Raw genomic sequence first — 20,822 nt, forward strand, 5'->3', positions numbered from 1 at the left:
TGAGGTCTGAAAACATTATAAAGTTACCATGATTTTGAAAGTGTGGTATGGGTATATGGCTGGAGAAGTAGAAAAATGTAAATGTAACAGGACAGAAAGTCCAGATATAGATCTAAATACATATGGGAGTTTAGTATATGAAAAACAGGGCATTTTAAGTCAATGGGGAAAAGATGCAATATTTAATACACTTTAAAAACTTGAGAACCATATTTAATAAGTTAGAACTCCATTCTTTCCAACAAAATTAATTCAGCTAGCTCAAATATTAAAATACCTAAAAATGAAGCCACAGAAGTGCTAGAAGAAAACAGGAGGAATTTTATAATAATCTTTAAGAGGGAAAGGCTTTTCTAGGTATGACTCACAATCCAGAAGACATAAATGATTGTTAAATTTAGTTAGATGAAACATTTAAAAATTACATTTAAAAATCTTAAACTAAGTCAAAAGAATGGGGGGGTATTTTGAATCCATGTCTCTGATAAAGTATGAAGTTCTACAATATATAATGAGCTCTCACAAATTAAGAAAAAAGCCAAAAATCCAATAGGAAACCAGGAAAAGGCAGTATCTGCAAGGTGACACCAGGGCAGCACAAAAACCTTGCTGGGATGAAGAGCTGCAAATAGGTGTGCTCTGACCAGCTGCCCTCAAGCACTTGTCCCTTCTGCCCCTTCCGCTCCCAGACCTGGGGGATTACAACCTTAGGAGACTGCCTTCTCTCAGTGCTGCTTCTCCTGAAGGATGTAAAGGGGAGACTTAACCAGAGGAATGATCAACAGTGGTTCAGTGATGTCTGAAGCTCCTTCTTTCTCCTTTACTGCCCTAGAGGGACATGGGCTAGTGCCTTGTCTTTGACCTTTATTACATACAACCAGAGACAGTAACTGAGATTTCGGGTAGTACATAAACTTATAGGTTAGGACAATTAGACACCTAAGGATTACAATGACCTCCAAGCACATCTCCTTGGCCCCTCAGATGTAATGTGGGGGAAGGCACAGATGGAGAAGGGCCAGAGCAGGACCCTCTAAAAGGCAGGGGCTCCTCTTGCCAGATCCAGGAAGGGCATTGTTACCTCTCTTGTCCTGGCCACCATCACCTGGGCATTGTCAGAGCTCCTAACAGGTCTCCCTGCTTCCTTTCTACTCCTCTAACATTCCACTCTCCACAGTCATCTTTTCAAAATAACAGTATGTCCCTTCTCTGCTCAAACCGTGCCCCCTCCTGCCCTAGTGGCTTCCAGAGTCCTTACTGTGGCCCCCATGGCTCTAAGCAACATGGGCCCTGACCACCTCTCTGACCTCCCCTTCTCCCCTTCTCCCCTCTGTTCTGGCCTGCTTTATGTTCCTTGCTCACTCCACACCATTTTCCTCCTAAGGGCCTTAGCACTTGCTACTCCCTTCTGCCCAGAATGTGCTGCCCCAGATGTTCACACAGCTGGCTCCTTCACATCATTCAGTCTCAGTTGGAAGGCCAGTCCTCAGAGGCTCCCCTGATCACCTATGTAAAGCACACTACCCTAGGCATGATCTAGCACGCCATCCTGTCCTATTTTACACTATTGCTACCCAAAATTACCTGAAATTGCCCATGCACCTACTTGCTTATTGTCTGTCCCCACCTGCCCACCCCTAGAAGGGCCTTGTCTGTTTTGTTCACCACTACATCCCCAGCACCTAGAGTTCCTGGTACTTGGGTGCTCAAAAAGCCTTTGTGAATAAACAAAATGAACAGATATATAACACATATAATGACAGGCCAGTCTTTAGGAGAAGCACAACTACCCCTGGCATTTAAATCTGAGAAATTTCTCCCATGCTTCCTCACAGGAAGACGTGGTGTACATAGCAAACAAATGCCCTCAAGAACATTCTTATGGCTAAATGAAGAATGAGTTTCATAGAACTATTTCTAATAACATCTTTCAGTACATATTGGTGTGGTGTAATACCTAAGAAGAGTATTTGATTAAAAAAAATTTATTAAATGCAATTGGGCTGCAGGGAAGTTTTGTCAAAACAATACCATCCAGGTATACAGCTCTCTGATAAATTTAACAGTGGTTACTACAGGGGTGAACATCAGAAACCACCTGTATTTTAAAATATACTTACGAGGGCCCCACTGTGAAGAGAAATAGTAGGTCTGTCTGGGATAGGGCTCAAATATACTTATTTTTAAAAGCTCCACAGGAGATTCTGATGTGTAACTCCAGTCGGACACCTCTGATCTGGATAATCTTCCATAAATATTACTTACCTCAACTGCTGTACAGACATTCCATGTTGCCAGTTAGTGCAGTCAGCTGATCTGAGACCAGGAATACAATCTTCCTGTGAAGGCTGAGGCCCCTAAGAAGACAAAGTACCTAAATAAAGGTACCTGTGGGCAGGACTGAGATTTTCTTCAGAAAAATAATTTTTAAAAACATTTTAGTCTCACAGTTATATTAAAACTAAATATTGGACCCCAAACTGCAAAAATGAAATTTAAACTTTTAAATAGACATATGGTGGGAATACTGGTGTTGCAGTTCTGAGAGTTCTGTGGTTAAAGTGAGATAAAGCAAATGAGCAGTTGTGTGTCATGGCATTCTAATTTTATCGCCCTCAGTATTCTTGAGAATTGGGATTCTTGATGTGGGAGGAGATACAGATGTGTGATAGAAGAGGTTAAAGTAAAAACCCTTAAGTCCTAAAGGGGCATGAGGGGACTTTTGGGGGGTGATGGAAATGTTCTGTATTATCATTGTGGTAGTGGTTACACATTTGTCAGAACTCATAATCTGTACATTTAAAATAGGTAAATTTACTGTATGTAAACCATATCTCAATAAAGCTAATCCACACACACACACACACACACACACACACACACACCAGTACTGAATCTGAATTGCAATTATTGGTGAGTTCGTGATGGCACCCAGAGTATAGTCTCCAAACAGTTTTCCAGTAAAATGAACCAGGGCTCCTTGGAGAAACTCTATAAACTATACAATCTCTATATTACATATTAGATACCAAGGAAGCTATCAAAGACTACTAAAGTTGTGTCAAAAGGACTTGAGGCCAACATGAAGAGGCTCCTACTGGCCAAAGACAGAACAATTTGTGCATGAAAAAGAGTAACTTTAAAGAGGACAAATCCAGCATTTCTCCCACCTTTCCCATACCTCTAAGCAAACAGCAGATGAGATGTTTTCCTTTATATAAGTATTCTAGCTAATAAATAAAGAAGGAAGATGGAATCGAATATCACCATTTTGCCACCTCTAATGAACTGACTGATCTAGGCATTGGTCGATGATTGCTAGCACTCCCCCAAGAGAAACGGCCAGACATTCACTGCTTCCTGATGGGAGAATACAGCCTATAAAATAATCTTGCCCACCACCCCGCCAAATTGAACTTGAAGCTGATCAAGCCTCTGGATTCAATTTCTAATCTATAGGAAATATAGAGAGAGGAATAGGTTAAACTACACCAAGGGGATTCAATAAGCAAAATCCAAACAGTAGAAAACACCATAACAAACAACTCAAATGTCTTTAAAAAAAATTAAAAAAGAGTGTGAGCGGGTGAGAGAGAGCTCAGATCTATTGTATAAGGATAAGAGAGACTAAAAGACCTATAACCAACTTCAATAATTGGGTCTTATTTGGATCCTGATCGAACAATGAGACAATTGGAAACTAAGTGGATATGATATTAAAGAATTGGTTTTTAAAAACTTTTTATTATTAAAATCTTCAAACATACATAAAAAGAAGCAGTACAATGTATTCCCATGTACCCATCACTCAACTTCAACAACTCAGCACTATCCTTATTTTCCCTCCATATTCTACCACTTTTCTAAACTAAATTTTAAAACAAGTCTCAGATATCATATATTTTTACTCAAAAATATTTAAGTATGTGTCTCTATCAGACAATGACTTTTTAAAAAGAAAAATAAAGCCATAATATCATTATCACACCCAAGGAAATTCTCAATAATTCCTATTATCATCTACTGTTAATTTTTTCAGGTGGGAGAATGGTTAACTTAACAAAAGATCCTGACCTAAAATATTTACAAATGAACTGATAGCTGCGATCTGCTTCGAAATAACATAGAAGGGCGATGTGGGGTGGATGAGGCAAGACTGGTCACGGGATGATGGTTGTTGGTGCTGGGTGATAGGTACATGGGGTTAATTATACTATTCTGTGTATGTTTGTGTTTGAAATTCTCCCCAAGAGCAAAAAATAATAACCAAAAAATAAAGACCTACTAAGTAAAGTCAACTCAGACAAGCCAGCCAAGCTTTTAAGACATTTTACACAAAGTATCAGAATTTTTGTCAGGCTGGTAATGACAACATAGTTAACACAAACATAATCAGCACACAAAAGTTTAAAGATTTCTTATAAACATATCTGTTAGGCATGAAATATACTAATATTAGATTATGCCATTTAACATTTATTTTAGCTTGCTCTGCAAAAGTCAATAAATATTCTCATTTTAAAAATTTTAGTTTTAGGTTAACCTTTGATATTTGACAGTGTATATAAAGATCCTTCTTTCCTGATAACAAAACCCATTTCAGAGAAGACAGTACTGCCCCAAGGGATAAGTTGTGTTTGACCCAAATTAATCATGATATCCTCATTCCCTTGGACAATGACTGGCCTAGCAATGACCATGTGATTCAGTTCTCATAAATACAAGAAAATGTAAATAAGTCTTCTGACTGGGATGTTTGGGAAAGCTTTTACTTTTCTAATTAAAAACAGAAGAGCCTTGGCTGGCTAGCTCTTATCTCTTTGACTTTCTTCCTAACTCGAATGCGGCTGAGAAGGCTAGAAATACATCCGCCATCTTGTGACCAAGAAGAAATAAGTATAAAGATAAAAGCCAATATACTAAAGATGGTGGAAAGACAGCAAGAGCCTTGCTCCCTAACTACTATAGAGGAAACAATTACACCAGCTCTGGACAGTCTACCCCCTCGATTTCTTGTTATGAAAGAAACAAACTCCAATTTGCTTAAGCCAGTATAGCAGTACTTTTGTTTCTTATAGCTGAACATATTCCTGATACCATGAAATACATCAAGAAATATAAGTAATAAAAACTGAATCAAAAAAAGCACCAAAAAATCCACTTGAGTGCAAAGAGGCTAAAAAAAAAAATACTAATAATAATCTCAGTTAAATAAGACAACCAAATTAGGAAAGGAGAATATTTATTACACAAATATTAGAATCTATACATTCTTAGCAGATGATATATATTTAGTTAAAAAGTCTTTTACTTTGGATATATGCATCATTTCCTTCATTGTGGTGTCTCTACTTCTCAGATGTATTAATCCGTTCTCCAAAGTAGCTTCAGTAATCAACACTGTGAAGAGGATACTCATTTCATCATACCTAAGAAAAAAAGGTAGTTAACCAAAACACATGAGCACAAATATAGATTGTAAATTCACCACATTACCAGCTTTAATTACTCAGGAGTCAATGCCACCTTTAAAAGTCACAAAACTCAGGGACTTCCCTGGTAGTCCAGTGGCTAAGGCTCCAAGCTCCCAATGCAGGGGGCCCGGGTTCGATCCCTGGTCAGGGAGCTAGATCCCACATGCTGCAACTAAAGTTCCCGCATACCACAACTAAAGTTCTATAAAAAAATAAAGAAAGAAAGAAAGGAAAAAAAGAGTCACAAAACTCAAAGGCAGGGCTTGAGAACTGAACCCAAAAATACTTTTTTCAAGTTTCTGAATCATTTTCAAAGTAAAATTTTCAAAAAGTTTCTGACTTATTGTAATAGCTGAGAAATCATAAAAGAAAAGAAAATATAAGAAATAAACACTGGTACCTCAACACACCATTTGGTGTGATCTGGATGAACCTCAGAATAACCTCAGCCTTTTGGTATTTGGATACAATCCAAGAAAATAATTTTAGACGAAACTCTCTTATAATACTACTATAATATTAAGATCTAGTGTACAACAAATTATACCAAAAACCATGCTAAATATATACCTTAGTACACTAACTTACAGTTTCTAGTTTAGCAACAACTGAATATGTTCCACACTGGCCTTCTTTCTGTTTACCCAGTCATACTATCTCATTGTTTCTTTTCTTTTAGGACTCCACCAGAAATTATCTTATTTATCTACTTGTCTGATGTCTATTCTATCCCACTAGAATATAAGTGTCATTAAGAACAGGAAACTTTTCTGTGTTGTTTACTGCTGTATCAAAGTACAAAAAATATAGTGGGTGCTTAATAAATATCTGGAGAAAAGTATCCTGGGACAAAGGAAAAAAACTATCCTGGGACATAAAGCCTTTACCATGTAAAGAACAACTGTAACTTGATATTGTCCACATGACTCGAAGGATAAGATTTTAGAAACTGAGAACACTGGAAAGTTCAAGTACCACCCCTTCATCTTGTATATGATAAAGCCATCAGTTGCTTCATCTATAGAAACTTATTTTTCTTCTGACATCATCTGAAAGGTGTATTTTAACAAGTTACTACAGAACTGAGGAGCGAAACACTAAGCTTCACAACTTTTCACCTAAAAGATATGTATTCAACACAAAAAGCTAAAAAAATAACAAAATAAACCCAAAGTAGGGAAAAATGAATTATTTGATTAAAAAACAGAAGTTAATGAAAATAGCACGGGGTAAGACTAGAGACAGGAGATCAATTAGGAGATTATTTCAATAATCCAGTCAAGAGATACTGGTGATCTTCTTTTTTTTTAATTATTTGCTTTATTTTTATTTTTTTAAAATTTTTTTTCTTAAATTTTATTTATTTATTTATTTATTTATTTATTTATGGTTGTGTTGGGTCTTCGTTTCTGTGCAAGGGCTTTCTCTAGTTGTGGCAAGCGGGGGCCACTCTTCATCGCGGTGCGCGGGCCTCTCACTATTGCGGCCTCTCCCGTTGCGGAGCACAGGCTCCAGACGCGCAGGCTCAGCAATTGTGGCTCACGGGCCTAGTCGCTCCGCGGCATGTGGGATCCTCCCAGACCAGGGCTCGAACCCGTGTCCCCTGCATTGGCAGGCAGACTCTCAACCACTGCGTCACCAGGGAAGCCCAATACTGGTGATCTTAATGGGGAGATGTGGATGTGAGATACATTTGGGAGGAAGACGAGACTTAGTGATGGACTGGACTCTGACAGTAAGGAAGAGGGAGGAGTGAAGGACAATATCCAGGTTTCAGTCTTGAGCAATTAGGTAGACAGAGGTGCAGATCACCGAGAAAACTAGTTCTCTGTTCTCTGGAATAGAACTACCTTCCACTCAGCCTGAGAATGAACAAGGCCAGCAAGGAAAAGGCACTCCACTCATGTTCCCTCAGTCCTGATTCAACAAATGTGTCTAATATAAATAATTCCATCCCTGATAAACTGATAAACTCAGGTACACATACTTCATGGTGTTAAGTCTTGAAGTTTCACATAGTATGTGCTTATATATACCTGATGAGTATTGTTTCCTGCTGTACCAATTAACTAAGGGTATGTGGTTCTGTAAACAGGAAAGTTAGGAATAATTTTGAATTATAGTATATATAGATATTTAGAAGAAATCTGTTACTCATAAAGAAACATTGTATAAGCAAAAACTGAATAAACACATTTTTTAAGCAACAAAAAACACAATTCTTACTTTGAATAAAGTTGTTCCAATGAGGATGGCACAGTTTCCAAATAACCAGGCCACACAGATATTCCATTTTCTAATAATTCATTAAATAGCCCTTGACAAACCTGGGGAAAAATACAAAAACTCTGAATATGAAAGAAAGAGAAGTAGCTAGAGTTATTACCCTATTTTTATGAAACCACCAATCATCTTTTTCACTCTTTAAAATGGGCATAAATCCCTGTAATTACATGATAATATTGTTGATAATTTTATATATTGTATACTTATAAATTGTATACTTCTTCTGAAGCACTTAAACACTTCAAAGCTGAATACTAAATGCAAATCTGAAATTTGTATACCAAATATAAGAATTTTTATTATCATCATTCATAACACAAATAAACAAAAGCAAAACAGATTCTATCAGAAAAAAACAGTCCAAAGGGCTATGTTAACTCTAAACATATCTGAGACTTGAGAACTGAGCCTAAGGGTTATAATACGATGTCAGGAAGAGAAGGAAGAGCCATTAAAGGAAACTAAGGAGAAGGAGCCGAAAAGTTTGAAGAAAACCCAGAGAGTGGTGTTCCTGAAGCCAACTAAAGAAAATGTTTCAAGAAGAAAAGAATGATTGATTAGTTTCAGTGGAATGCTAGAGACAAAAGCCTGACTGGAAATACAGAAGTAATGATGAGTAAATGACATAGTACACTTTACTGTTTTCTTAAAAATGGTGAAGCAAGAAAAAGAAAAATTTAAAACTCCCTTATCAATCTAGAACTAAAATTCTAAAGCAGGATTTCTCTCATTGGCACTGCTGATATAGGATGTTTAGCAGCATCCCTGGTCTCCATTAGATGTCCGGAGCACCCTTCCCCACCTTCTGACAACCAAAAATGTCCGCCAAAATGTCCCCAGATATTACCAAATGTCCCCATGGGGAGGGAGAGGGGGAGGATGGTGGGATGGGGTAAGGGTGTGTGCCTGAGCTAGAGCACTGTTTCTCAAACTTAAGCACCAGAATCACCTGGAGGGCTTGCAAAACACAGATGGCTCAGCCTCGCCCCCAGAGTTACTGATTCAGCAGGTCTGGCAAGAATTTGCATTTCTAACAAGCTCCCAGGGAGAGACCACAGCGAAGTAAATGGGTGTTAAGGTACAGGATATTTTGGGGATAGATGAGAATATAGATATTAATAAATCTAAGAAATTATCAGGGAAAAATAAATATGAGTCTTAGTAAGTTTAGTTTTGGTTGCCAGCAGAAAATGTGCCCTAACAGAAGGCAGAAAAGGAGAGAAAAAGTTCTAAGCATGATAAAGCGCAGGTGAAGACATGGGGAAATAACCCACAAAACCTTTTTCATAGCCCAGAAAGTTACATACATAAGGATTCTCTTTGTCATACTGCTGAGGAGAAAAGTGTTAAAAACAGAATAAGACGCTACTCTTGGTAAAACACCCAAGGCACAAAATATTACTAATATTCTTACAAACAAAAACAAAACAAAACAAAAGGCCTGCAATGGTAATGATGAAAATCTAGGAAGCAGAGTTCTTCGTCCTTCAAGCAAAAAAACCCCTAGGAACTTGGTACCTACCAGGGTGTTGTGGAGCCTCCTGCAATCCTGGGGGAAATGAGGAAATTAAGCCATTCTCTTCCCTTTCCCTGAGCTCATTATCCCCACCTTCCCAGACCCCTACACAGGAGCCTGGGAAAGCCAGGTCAATCTTTCTAGTATCCTCACTCAGGTCCTGGATGGGTCTGAGTTACCCAAACAGAAATGACTGCTGAAGGGTTCCTGGTTTTTCTTAACAGTATTTAATTTGACCAGATAGATTAGAAAAATAAAATAAGATTACAGATCTAGAACTTGCGCTTATACCAACAAGTATCAAAAGTGTTAAGTTAAAAAGGGAAGAGGGTAAGAAATAATTCACTAGACGTCTGTACAAATGTTTTGATTACCAAAATTATGCATACTCATTTAAAAAATGCAACTATGACTGGGCATGACATTAACAGCAAAACCCACTGAACTGTATTCAGCTTCTTTAATATAATATACTTCAAATTATCTGTAATTAACTGTAGTATTTATTATTAAATTAAAATTCATTATTAATGAATGATTAAAAATTTAAAAATTCATTTAAAAATGATTTTTTCATTTAATTAAAATTCCATTATTTAATTAAAATAATGTTCACAGTTCATTATTCAATTAGAATTTTTAAAAAAATGAATCAAAATAAAACTTTAGATGGCAAACTACTCATTTACTTGGAATAACGGTTATAATTGAAATCATGACATTAAAACTTATTTAACCCACCTGTCTTAGTTCCACTGTTGGGCCTCTTCCCACATCCAAAGCAACCTTAATAGGGGCTAAACAAGGGTGAAGTTTAAGCACCTAAAACAATTTAAAGAGAAGGGGTAAAAAGGACAAGCACTAACAAACATGAAGCTGTTTAAGCAGTTAAAATTTTCTGTGTGAAAATGGAAGCTAGCTGAGGTCATAAAAAATATCACACAATGATGTATCAACCATCTTTATTCAGCTGCTCATAGATTTTCTCCATTCAGGCATTCTACAGAAATAAGGTCACTTGATATTCTCCCATTTTCTGACAAATCCATTTTCTCTCAGTTGAAATGCCCCTTTCTGGCATCACTGTCTTCCTTACCCAGCCTGAGCCATGTGGCTTATCACTTGGACTTTCTCTTGCCAAAACCCATCACTCTATGCATTCATTCAGCCATTCAACAAACATGTGAATGACTACTTGGTATGAGAAACAATTCTAGGTGGTGGGGACAAAAATCCCTGTCCCTCATAATGCACAGAAGCAGATAACAAAATAGATAAGTAAATAATATATTTGAAGGTGGTAAGTGTTAAAAAAAAAAAAAAAGAAGATAGGAAGTGCTGGCAAGGGGCGGGCTGGTGGAGAGTTGTTTGCTATTTTAAATAAGGTGGTAAGAGGGAATTCCCTGGCGGTCCAGCGGTTAGGACTCCATGCTTCCACTGCAGGGGGCGAGGTCTCTGGTGAGGGAACTGAGATCCCACATGCCGCACGGTGCGGCCAAAGGTGGTAAGAGAAAGTCTCCTCTTTGAGGTGACATTTGAGCAGACTTGAAAGGGGATTGAGGGACAAGACGTGGACTTGCAGGAAGAGCACTCAGACAAAGGGGAGAACTAATGACAAGGCTCTTGAGCTGGGAGCACACTGGGCATGTTCTAGAAACAACAATGAGGTCTGTGCTGCTGGAGCAGACTGAGTAAGGTGGAGAGGAGTTCAAGGTCAAAAGGGATAATGCTTTGTAAAACATGTTAGGGGCTTTGGCTTTTCCTCTGACTGAGATGAGGAGCTTACTGGAGTGTTTAGAGCAGAGGAACAAAGTAACGCGTACCTTTTAAAAGGGCCACTCAGTGCAGGAAGGTGGGGATGATGGTGGCTTAGATCAGACTGCGAGCAGGGGAGGTGCTAAGAAACGGTCAGATTCAGGATATATTTTGAAGATAGAATCAAAGAGGTTTTGCTGATGGTTTGGATGTGCAGTATGTAAGAGAAAGAAAAGAAAGGATCCCCCTTGTTTGTTTGCTACACACACCCTATAAATCCCAAACAATTCTATAAATGGCCACATCAGGCTAAACGAGCACTGCATAATAAATCACTAACTAGGCAGAGTGGTGCTACAAACTCATGGTGTTTAATCTCAGCTGAGCACTCAACATGTGAAAACTTTTGATTTGGGGAAGCTCCCTTTCCCATTCAAGGGAAATATGACTATTCTAAACTCTTGCCACTTAAACCCCTACTCCTCCACACTTTAAGCTAATAATCTTGCTTCCTAATTCCCCAAGAAAATAGAGGATATGAGTAAAACTTCCTTCAAGGGCTAACCAGCTCCAGTAGCCTATTTATATCTATAACATTGGTTTTTCCACCCTGCTGTTTCAAAAAATAACTCCCTTTTCAAGACAAAACCCCCCACTTGTGTTCTTGATTCTGTCTTGGTCCTTCCTGTTTCTTCCAAAATCTTGCTCCATTAGGTACTTCGTTTCTCTCCTATAGCTTCAACCCTTCCTCTCTCTTGATTTTGAGCCCATAAAAATGCTCAAACTGCACATCCTAAAATAAGCCTTTCCCTTGACCCAGACCCATGTCTAGCTCCTGTGATCCAGTGATCAGCCACTTGGGGTCAGACCAGAAGCAGAGGTCAATACCACAAGTCTTGCTGGCCTGTTTAACTTACTCCTACTTAACACTCAGCTTCTGATACAAGCAGAAGCCATAAGTGAAAAGGCTCAGGGGCTAAGAATCAGAGACAGCTGTCCAGCTGCCCAAGATCAAACAAAAATGCCTTTGGGATTACCCAAGAGGGATTCCTTCTTCTATTCTGTGAGAACCTGCTTATTATTCCTGTGGCCAGATTCTAAAAAAACATGAAAAATAAATTACTTGCACTAAAAAAATTATTATTCAGAGTTTATATTAGAAACCAAGTACACTAACATAAAAAAAGGGGGAAAAATTTATATTTTTAATTTCCCAAGTCTATCTCTGAAATATCAAAGCACCTTTCTATGAAGATCTTTCCTTCTTGTAAAGGAGTTCTCTGTTAGCTGGAAAGAATCATAGAGATATGCCAGCATGCCTCGGTCTAGATCTCCATTTATGGATAAAACGGAAGGAACCACATTTTTCCGTCCATCTCTGCCCTTCACAGAAAAGCAGAACAAAAAGAAAGCATCATTTAGCAGAACTACCTCTTAAAATTACATTTTGCACTTATAGAATCAGAATACAAATTCATCAGTAAATCTAGATAGACTGATGAAATTTAAAAAATTACCATTTGGCAACCCTCATAGTAATAATTGATTTGGGCAAGAATCATCAATGGATGTTGCAACCAGTAGGCCAGAATCTGGTGAGAAACAGGTTATTTACATAGTCAAAGTATCTGCCCACAAAAGACTTATTAATTACTCATCAATTAATAACTACAAAATACTTATCAACTTTACACTGGAGAAACCTGGAAACATCATCTTAACCAAGCGATAAAAGTTAACATCACCAGTAACAAACCGATAAGATGCACTCAGAAGAGGGTAGCACCATTTCTGTGGCATTCTTAGCAAAAAAACATAAATCATGAGGAAACATGAAAGAAACTCAAACCAAGGGACATTCTACAAAGTAACCGGTCTGTACTCTTCAAAAACGTCAAGGTCATGAAAGACAAGGAAAAATAAAAGGAATTATTTGAAGGAGACTAAGGACACATGACAACTACATGAAATACAGGATCCTAGATTGGATCCTGGACCTATAAAGGGCAGATTAGAATAATTGGTTACATCTGAAGGGTTCTGTGGATTTGAGAATAATAGCAGATTACTGTTACTTTCCTGATCATAATGATTGCATTGTGGTTATACAGGTGAGTCCCTGTACTTGAGAAATGCATACTGAAGTATTAAGACGTCATGGGGCACCATGTCTACAGCTTATTCTCAAATGGTTCAGAAATGATCACAATTAGAGAATCTGGGTAAAGGATACATAGGAGCACAAGGTAAAACATACGTGTAATTGAGCTACATTTTCAGGATACATGTGTAAAAGTTCATGATCTCCTAGATTCCACAGGGTTTCTATTGGCTCCTTTCCCCACGGAAAATTGTAGTAAAGTTTGTTTCCTTTTTGGCCCGCTTCATCCTGACAATCACTGCTGCTGAAGTTAGATGGACTCACAGCAAACTGGAAAAGAAAGTTTGTCTTATTAACTTATTAAAATAAACATTAAAAAGTAAAGTTGCCTGCAGCAACTGAATGAAACTGGTCAAGTCCCAAATAAAAAATTGTTAAGTTTAATTAAATATGAGTGAATATACTGTTACAAATAGTGTTTTTTAATCTGAAAGAATTACACAGAAGAACTGTTGATGCTATCTAGCGTTTCTGTGGTCAATTAATAAGAGGGGAAGGAACCATGAACTAAGTGGGATAAAGAAGAAAGTATCACATACCATTCTCATCCTTCCTTACTTGTGATCATTCCATTTAGTTTAGATGGGTTTGGAGATTTTGAGAGTTAGAGAAATAAGACAATGGCATGACAAAAATGCTTACTTCAACTCTTTTCTCTTAGGCTTACACTGAAACTTGACTGTAAATTACAGGACCATTTGACTAATATGGAGAGTTCATGGAGGTTGGAAGCAAAACTAACACAGTATTGTGAAGCAATTATACTCCAATAAAGATCTTTTAAAAAAAAAAAAAAGCTAAAGCTGTAAGAGTGGGCAAGGGTCAAACTCTACACCAGTCAGGAATGCCAGGTGAGGGATTTGAACTTTACCTAGAATGTAAAGTCTTACCAACAAAAGTTTCTGAGCATGACATCAACAGACGTCTTTACTAAAGTAACTTTGTTTTATGGAACAATGAAAATCATTACAAAGAGTTTTTTATATGTAGTTGTTAATTTATTATAGCTGTCTCTTATAAATATAACATAGCTACATCAAAATAAATTTCATTTATTGTAGAGAAGTATTACCTCTGACACACTAAGACAATTTACCTAATCATTATTAAATTAAGGGTAATTATTGTAGTACCTTTCTCCACCACAGGAGTCGATGACGTAACCAGAAATCAAGCCACTGGCTCGCAGTTCTTGCTGAAGTAAACCATACCAGTGAAGCTTCAGTCTTTTCACCAATTCTTTGGATATCAGAAATATCAGATAATCATTTATTTGCAAATCATATAATCTATCCCAAAGTGAAAGTGACTGTTTAAATACAAGGCCAAGTTATTTCCATTTTTTGTGTACCTTTTAACACCATCAGGTGTCTGCTTAGTATCAGAAACAGGATGAAAACACACTCCAATCTGAGCAAGGCCAAAAGGTAGCCTCCTGTTTATCAGATCCAGGTAATTAACATAGTGCTGCAAGGCACCTGTCAAAAGATAAATCAATCACTATATAAATCTATTTTATAAGCCCAAATCATTTTGGTCAATTTATAGACAAATTAATAATATAATGGTAACACAGCAGTAAGTACAGTAGCATGGAGCTACTAAGGCAGATCTTAATTGATTATCACTTAATTTTAGGTAGTTTCCCCAACTTTTTAGTATGAAGATTTTCAAATCTACAAGAAAGTTGAAAGAACAGTACAATAAACATCTGTAAACCCTTAACCTAGATTCACCAATTGTCAACATTTTGCCACATTTATTTTCTATTTCTTGTTCACCCCAAAACATTTTAGCATGTACCTCCTAAAATTAAAAATATTCACTATATACCACTATTACACCATTAATCATAGTATCATAATTTCATCTAACTTATGGTCAATATTCTATTTTCTCCAATTGTCACCCCAAAAGCCATTTACTGCTGCTCTTTCTCCCTAATTAAGGTTAACTCATTGCATTTTATTAGGTCTCTTAAATCACTCTGAATCTAGAATATTTCCCCTGACTTCTCCCTCTCCAACTTTGCTTTTAATGATATCAATTTTTAATTTGAGAACAGGCCAGTCATAGATTATCTCACATTAGATTTGTCTGAATTTTTCCTTATGATTTAATTTGGGTTAATCATTTTTAGCAGGAATAAATACTACATAGTTGATGTATATGTCCTATTGCATCCTAACAGGAGTAACACAGTATCAAATAATCCCACTTTTAATGAAACCAGATTTGATTACCTAGTTAAGGTAGTGAATATCCATTCCCCAACATTATCCTGCTCCCCAACAATCTTCCACCCAATATTTTATTTTATTTATTTATTTTTTAACGAAGGGGCAACCGTTTTCTTTTAATTAATTAATTTATTTATTTATTTTTGGCTGCGTTGGGTCTTCATTGCTGCACACGGGCTTTCTCTAGTTGTGGCGAGTGGGGGCTGCTCTTGTTGCGGTGCATGGGCTTTTCATTGCAGTGGCTTCTCTTGTTGCAGAGCACGGGCTCTAGGCGCGCGGGCTTCAGTAGCTGTGGCTTGTGGGCTTAGCTGCTCCGTGGCATGTGGGATCTTCCCGGACCAGGGCTCGAACTCGTGTCCCCAGCATTGGCAGGCGGATTCTTAAGCACTGCACCACCTGGGAAGTCCCACACCCGATATTTTAGAATCCGTTGATGAACCCTTGCTTGAATTAATTGTTATACCGAGGATTACAAAATCATAAAAAGGTGATTCTTCTATCCTATCTTTCCTTCTACATTTATTGCATAGCTCCTATAAAAACAAACTCTTTTCAACTCCTCTTTCTACCAGCAGCCTCAATTACTTAATTTTTTGTTTAACACTGTGGATTAGATTTTTAATTTTATTTAATGTGTTCTGATCCCATTACCATCAATATTTATTTTAATGTTTAATTTGTCCCAAACTTAGCCAGTGGGAGTCTCCTTCAAGCCAGCACCTACGTCCTTTTAACATAAACCCACTAGTCTTCTACTAATTCTTTGCTTTCTAGCACCATAAACTGTGCCAAAGTCACTTTGTACTGTCCCTGCCCCATACCTGGAATGAGCCATTTCTCCAAGCACTGGTTCCTTTAGAAACCAAATTCTGGGTACTAGGTGTGCTCATTGCTATTGTCATCGCTTCTGGGCCCCTTCAATGAAGAAAGTTAGGATATTTGTATTTTTTAAAAATCATGAATTCATACTAATAGTCAATTCAAATTTAACATTACAAAGTTTATCCTTGCCTTTTTTTACATCTTTTCTCTTTCAGTGAAAATCTTGGTTCCTAATAAATCTATCCATTGGTCTGTTTGCTTTATCCTATATGTGAAACAGCTTCAGAATTATAATTCCAACATTTCTACTTACAATAAATCAATAAAATGAAGTTCAAGATTTCTTTGTAGTTCTTTATGCACTTAGATTATATCCCACTAAATGATAACACTGTGTTCAAAAGTTACTTGATTTGAGATTTCCACTTCTGGTAATAGTAGACAAGCTTGCTGATAACAAGAAAAACTGGTCAAGAAACTGAAAAAAAGAATCTGTTTAAAGACACAGGAGAGCTGTCAAGGCAGTAAGGACTTGAGGGTCCGAGATTTGGAGAAAAAGTAAGTACAGAGGTGAACCCAACATTTAGTGCTGCTTTTCCAATCTGAAGTAGGAGAACTAAGAAGCTGAAATGCTGAGCAGAGCTTCCTGACATCGTATGGGGCTAGGAAGCACAAAAATTGTAGTTCGAGGCTCTTACGGAGGAGGGGCCCTGGAAAACACCCCAGCCTTTCACTAGGCACACTCAAAGGGCTACACTCTAGGAGTAGAGGTGAAGCAAAAAGACTGAAACCCAGCCTCAATACACTTAATCCCGGATTGTATTAAGAAGATATGCCCTAGCTGCCTGCCAAAAGCAAAAGTAAACCCTCCCAGGTAGAAGAAAACAACGCCACCCAGAGCCTCAATTTATCTCTACAATTAACACACAAATTACCTAGAAAATCGAAAGTCCAAATGACCAAAAGCCCGGAGGTAAGACTAATAGAAACCGACATATCTGAGTTATCAGATATAGACTTTTAAATGCGATTAATGTGTTCAAGAAAGTTGATAACAAGATGCTGGGGGGTGAGTCTAACATATGTGTAATTAATCACAGAAGGACAGAAGAAAGAATGGGGCAGTAACAATATTTGGAGACATAATGGCTGAGAAAATTTAAAAACCGTTCATAAGTAGAGCCTACCACAATAGCTCAAACATGAAATAAAGAGGGTAAGGGCATTGGGCATAGAAAGAAATGGCAAACTGGTACTCAGAAGCTAAAAACACTAGACAACCAAAAATTTGGCAAGTAAGTGGATTTAAGTTTCTTAAAGGCAAGAAAATGTCCGGCACATCAATAAATGCTTTGATGAATCTAAGAGAGCTATGTTTCATTTTCTAATAGGGAAGAAAAGATTGATTTGTTTTGGGACATGGTAATGAGCAGTGATTTAACTTCCCCAAAGTAAAATCATCATGGAATAATTAAAGTAGTACAAATCAAAATTGTCACGTTTACTCACCAGTTTAAGTTTGCTTTATTTTATTAAGGAAATCTTTAAAAGTTTACAATATAGGTACCAATTTTCAGAGAACCATGGACACTGGTTATTTTAAATTACTTCCTAGTACCACTTAATAAAAAATGGCAAGGATAGCATTTTGCAAAGATGAGATGCTGTGGCAGCAAGTCTGTCCTGTAAAAATTCTGAATTTTTTTTCCCCCAGAATCTCTGCTATCATGATCTATTTGACTTTGAAGGCATATTGTGCCCTACAAATTTCTGTGTATTCACGAAAGAATCGCTTATAAAACTTGATTAGTCCTATTATTCTGCCAATTCAAAAATTACCTTAAGGGCTCTTCAAACAACAGATTGTGTAGATCAGTTTTCGGTAAGAAAAACTGAGGGAGGGCATTTTCTTGTTGCTCTAGAAAAACGAGCTCTCGATTAGCCTATAGTGTGTAAAAAAAAGAAAACTATGGAAGTATTTATAAATATTTTAGTAACAATGAACCAATGATTCAAACACACGATTTAATTTAGGTGCTAATTCTAGGGCCGCTCAATAAACTCCAAAATTCTGGGGTTGCCTTGTGAAACTGAGAGCTTTACTAGAGCCTTGGGCCGGATTCTTTAAGGAACAATAACGATCCCATGAACCAGTTTTCTCCAAGGCAGCAACACTGTCAACAAACCCAACTACTTCAAGAAGACTGAGAACCAGATCATTTCCTTTCCACGTGAACACAAGGCCAGCTGCAATTTGGGAAATCGAGCGAGTCTGCCTTTCCACCCTGACACCTATTTTGAAGCATGAAATCGTGAAGCATACCGTGAAGAAGGTTCTCCCGTAGTTTCCCAGAAGTTTTCAGTAAGTTCTCAAGAAATGCTCCTAGCTGTTCCTTACTCAGCTCTTTGTCTTGCAAGATTTCGCGTAGCGTTTCTGCAGAAACTAACCTGAAGGCACTGTCCCCGGGCAGCGAAGGGCCTGGTTCATGGTGGAGGGCGTCTACCGGGAAGACCTGCTCCCTGAACACCACCACCGAGGACCACCATTCCGTCGCCAGGTTCTTCCGCAACTCTATGCCCAAGGGGCCAAGGCCGGGGTGGCACCCGCTCAGAAGAGAATCTCGACTAAGCTGTCGCTTGGTGCCACTGAGGAAACGCCTTTTCTGACAGATCTCTACCAGCGCCTCGCTCTCCTCGCCGCCAGACTCGGGGCCTTCTCTCGGCTCGCTCACCGGGGGCAGCTCCGCGTGCGACCTCAAGGGCCCTACGAAGGAGCCGCTCCCTCCCGTCAACTGCTCCGGCTGCCCCCCATCTACTCGACTATACCCAGACAACAGGCACCTGCAGACTTTCTGGCCGGCCCTGACGGCTGCACCGGAGCGCATCGCCCTCGGGAGTTAAAAGTGCAGTCTCCTATGAGAGGCTGATCCCGAAGAACCGCCACAACCGGGAGTAGGGGGCCACCTGCGCAGGCGCGACGGAAGTGAGCGTGCGCGCAGCCGGCCCCACCAACGGAAGTACGTCACTGCGTTCCGGCTGCTGCCGCCACCGCCGCGTGCCTATCCCACTCAAGGCGAACTTAGGCCTCCTGTCTCTTATTTCCGTCACGTCCGGCTCCCTCTACTTGTTCTTTTTGTCTTCAACACCGATCAAGATCATTCCCATCTACTTTTCACTATCCCGCTGTTGCCACTATTGAGTCAGCTTTACCTTCCCATTTATTTTTTTTTTCGCGAATGAGACATCAGAATACTTCGGTGTTCTGCGAACTACCATTTAAATACACGTTTTCAGACTTAAGTGTTCACGAAAATAAACCTTGGTTCCCGTCTTTACAGTTGTACTCCTTAATGGTAGTTTAGAGACCCACGCCTTGCGTGCATCTCTAGTAAAATGCTGCCGCTGTCCTGCCTGCCCTTCTCCTGGGAGTGCGCGTGGGGCTGTGACAGGGAAGTATAGTCCCTTTACATACTGGTGCTAAAAGGGATGCCCTGGGCCAGCAGCACCTGCATCACCTGGAAACGTTGCTTAAAAAACAAACCGCTGAAAAGGGCCCAACAATATTTAAACTCTCCAGGTTAATGTGGAGGCACACTGACAACCAACCACTCGCGTACAGAAAGTTGTTCTACCAGAGTACCCTTCAAAAATAACTTGTGAAAACCTGCTTAAAACGGAGATCCAGGATCATGGAGCGGACTTGTGGCTTTACAGCTCCATTTTAACACTTGGAGCCCTTAAGAAAACTGCCCCAATAGTGGAAAGTCTAACAGCCCAGATGGAGGAAAATGGTTGATTCCAAAAGCCATGATTTCCACTTCCAGCTTTCCTTAAAGTGGCTAGGGAAACCTTGAAAGATCAACCCAGGTGGAAAGAACAAACTATTCCACTGGACTACCAGGAAGAGACAGTTTATGTAGAGGGTAGCAGCTTAGCAATGAACAGAATATGGGAAGTTAAAATTCATCACATTTAAGGTGGTGTAGGACAGGTTCAGAAAATCATTCCATACAAGAACATGTGAAAATTTGTTTAAAGCATTAACTGCAAAGCTGGGTAACATTTGTGTGTGTTTTCCACACCCCGGAAACACACGAGAAGCCTAAACGCAAATAAATAAAAGAGAGAACGGGGAGAAAAATCACATTTATTAGTTAAGACAACCACAGGCTGGACACAACACACATGCTAAAAAGTGGACTGTCTTTTAAATCTTACTTCAAAAGGTAAATATTTTCCACAGCCCCACAATCATTTAAGTGTTTACAAATTAAAAGGCCCACGTTAGACACTGAACAGTAAAAGATGTAATAAATACTCCAACCTACCCCAAAAGCTTCTTGTAAAAGTCATAATGAATTTGACTAATCATGCTATTGAAAACTGTTCAATTACTAGTCTGAACCAGTTTTCAATGTATTAGTCCTAAAAATACCACTCGTTATCCTGCCCCGGGAAAATTCTAGTTCAGTCTTACATTTTAGACGTAAGGCATTAACACCAATTAAAACCTCACTTTAATAATCAGTATTTAAATGAAGTCTCATAAAGACCTTTTCTCTTCTTGC

The 20,822-nt window shown here is 38.6% G+C and overlaps 1 protein-coding gene across 5 annotated transcripts in view; it reads right to left on the reverse strand.

Moving 5' to 3' along the window:
- POLG2 (DNA polymerase gamma 2, accessory subunit) overlaps positions 1-19,223 on the reverse strand; it is a 66,354-nt gene extending 47,131 nt beyond the window's left edge. For 3 of the 5 annotated variants that reach the window (XR_009698164.1, XM_061174673.1, XM_061174672.1), the window contains exons 1-9: positions 18,578-19,223; positions 14,544-14,670; positions 14,326-14,431; positions 13,289-13,462; positions 12,274-12,414; positions 10,018-10,098; positions 7,701-7,801; positions 5,312-5,429; positions 2,266-2,357 (exon numbers count right to left, since the gene is read on the reverse strand). Coding sequence is in view for 4 of the 5 variants with exons in the window: in XM_061174673.1 (XP_061030656.1) it covers positions 2,266-2,357; positions 5,312-5,429; positions 7,701-7,801; positions 10,018-10,098; positions 12,274-12,414; positions 13,289-13,462; positions 14,326-14,431; positions 14,544-14,670; positions 18,578-19,139 (1,502 nt within the window). In the remaining variant the exon portion in view is untranslated. Of the gene's footprint in view, positions 1-2,265; positions 2,358-5,263; positions 5,430-7,700; positions 7,802-10,017; positions 10,099-12,273; positions 12,415-13,288; positions 13,463-14,325; positions 14,432-14,543; positions 14,671-18,577 lie in introns of those variants that run through there. The other 2 variants (XM_061174674.1, XM_061174675.1) reach the window with 2 other exon arrangements.
- Positions 19,224-20,822: the final 1,599 nt, after the last annotated feature.

This window comes from Eubalaena glacialis, chromosome 19 (assembly GCF_028564815.1).
Source record: "Eubalaena glacialis isolate mEubGla1 chromosome 19, mEubGla1.1.hap2.+ XY, whole genome shotgun sequence".
NCBI lineage: Eukaryota > Metazoa > Chordata > Mammalia > Artiodactyla > Balaenidae > Eubalaena > Eubalaena glacialis.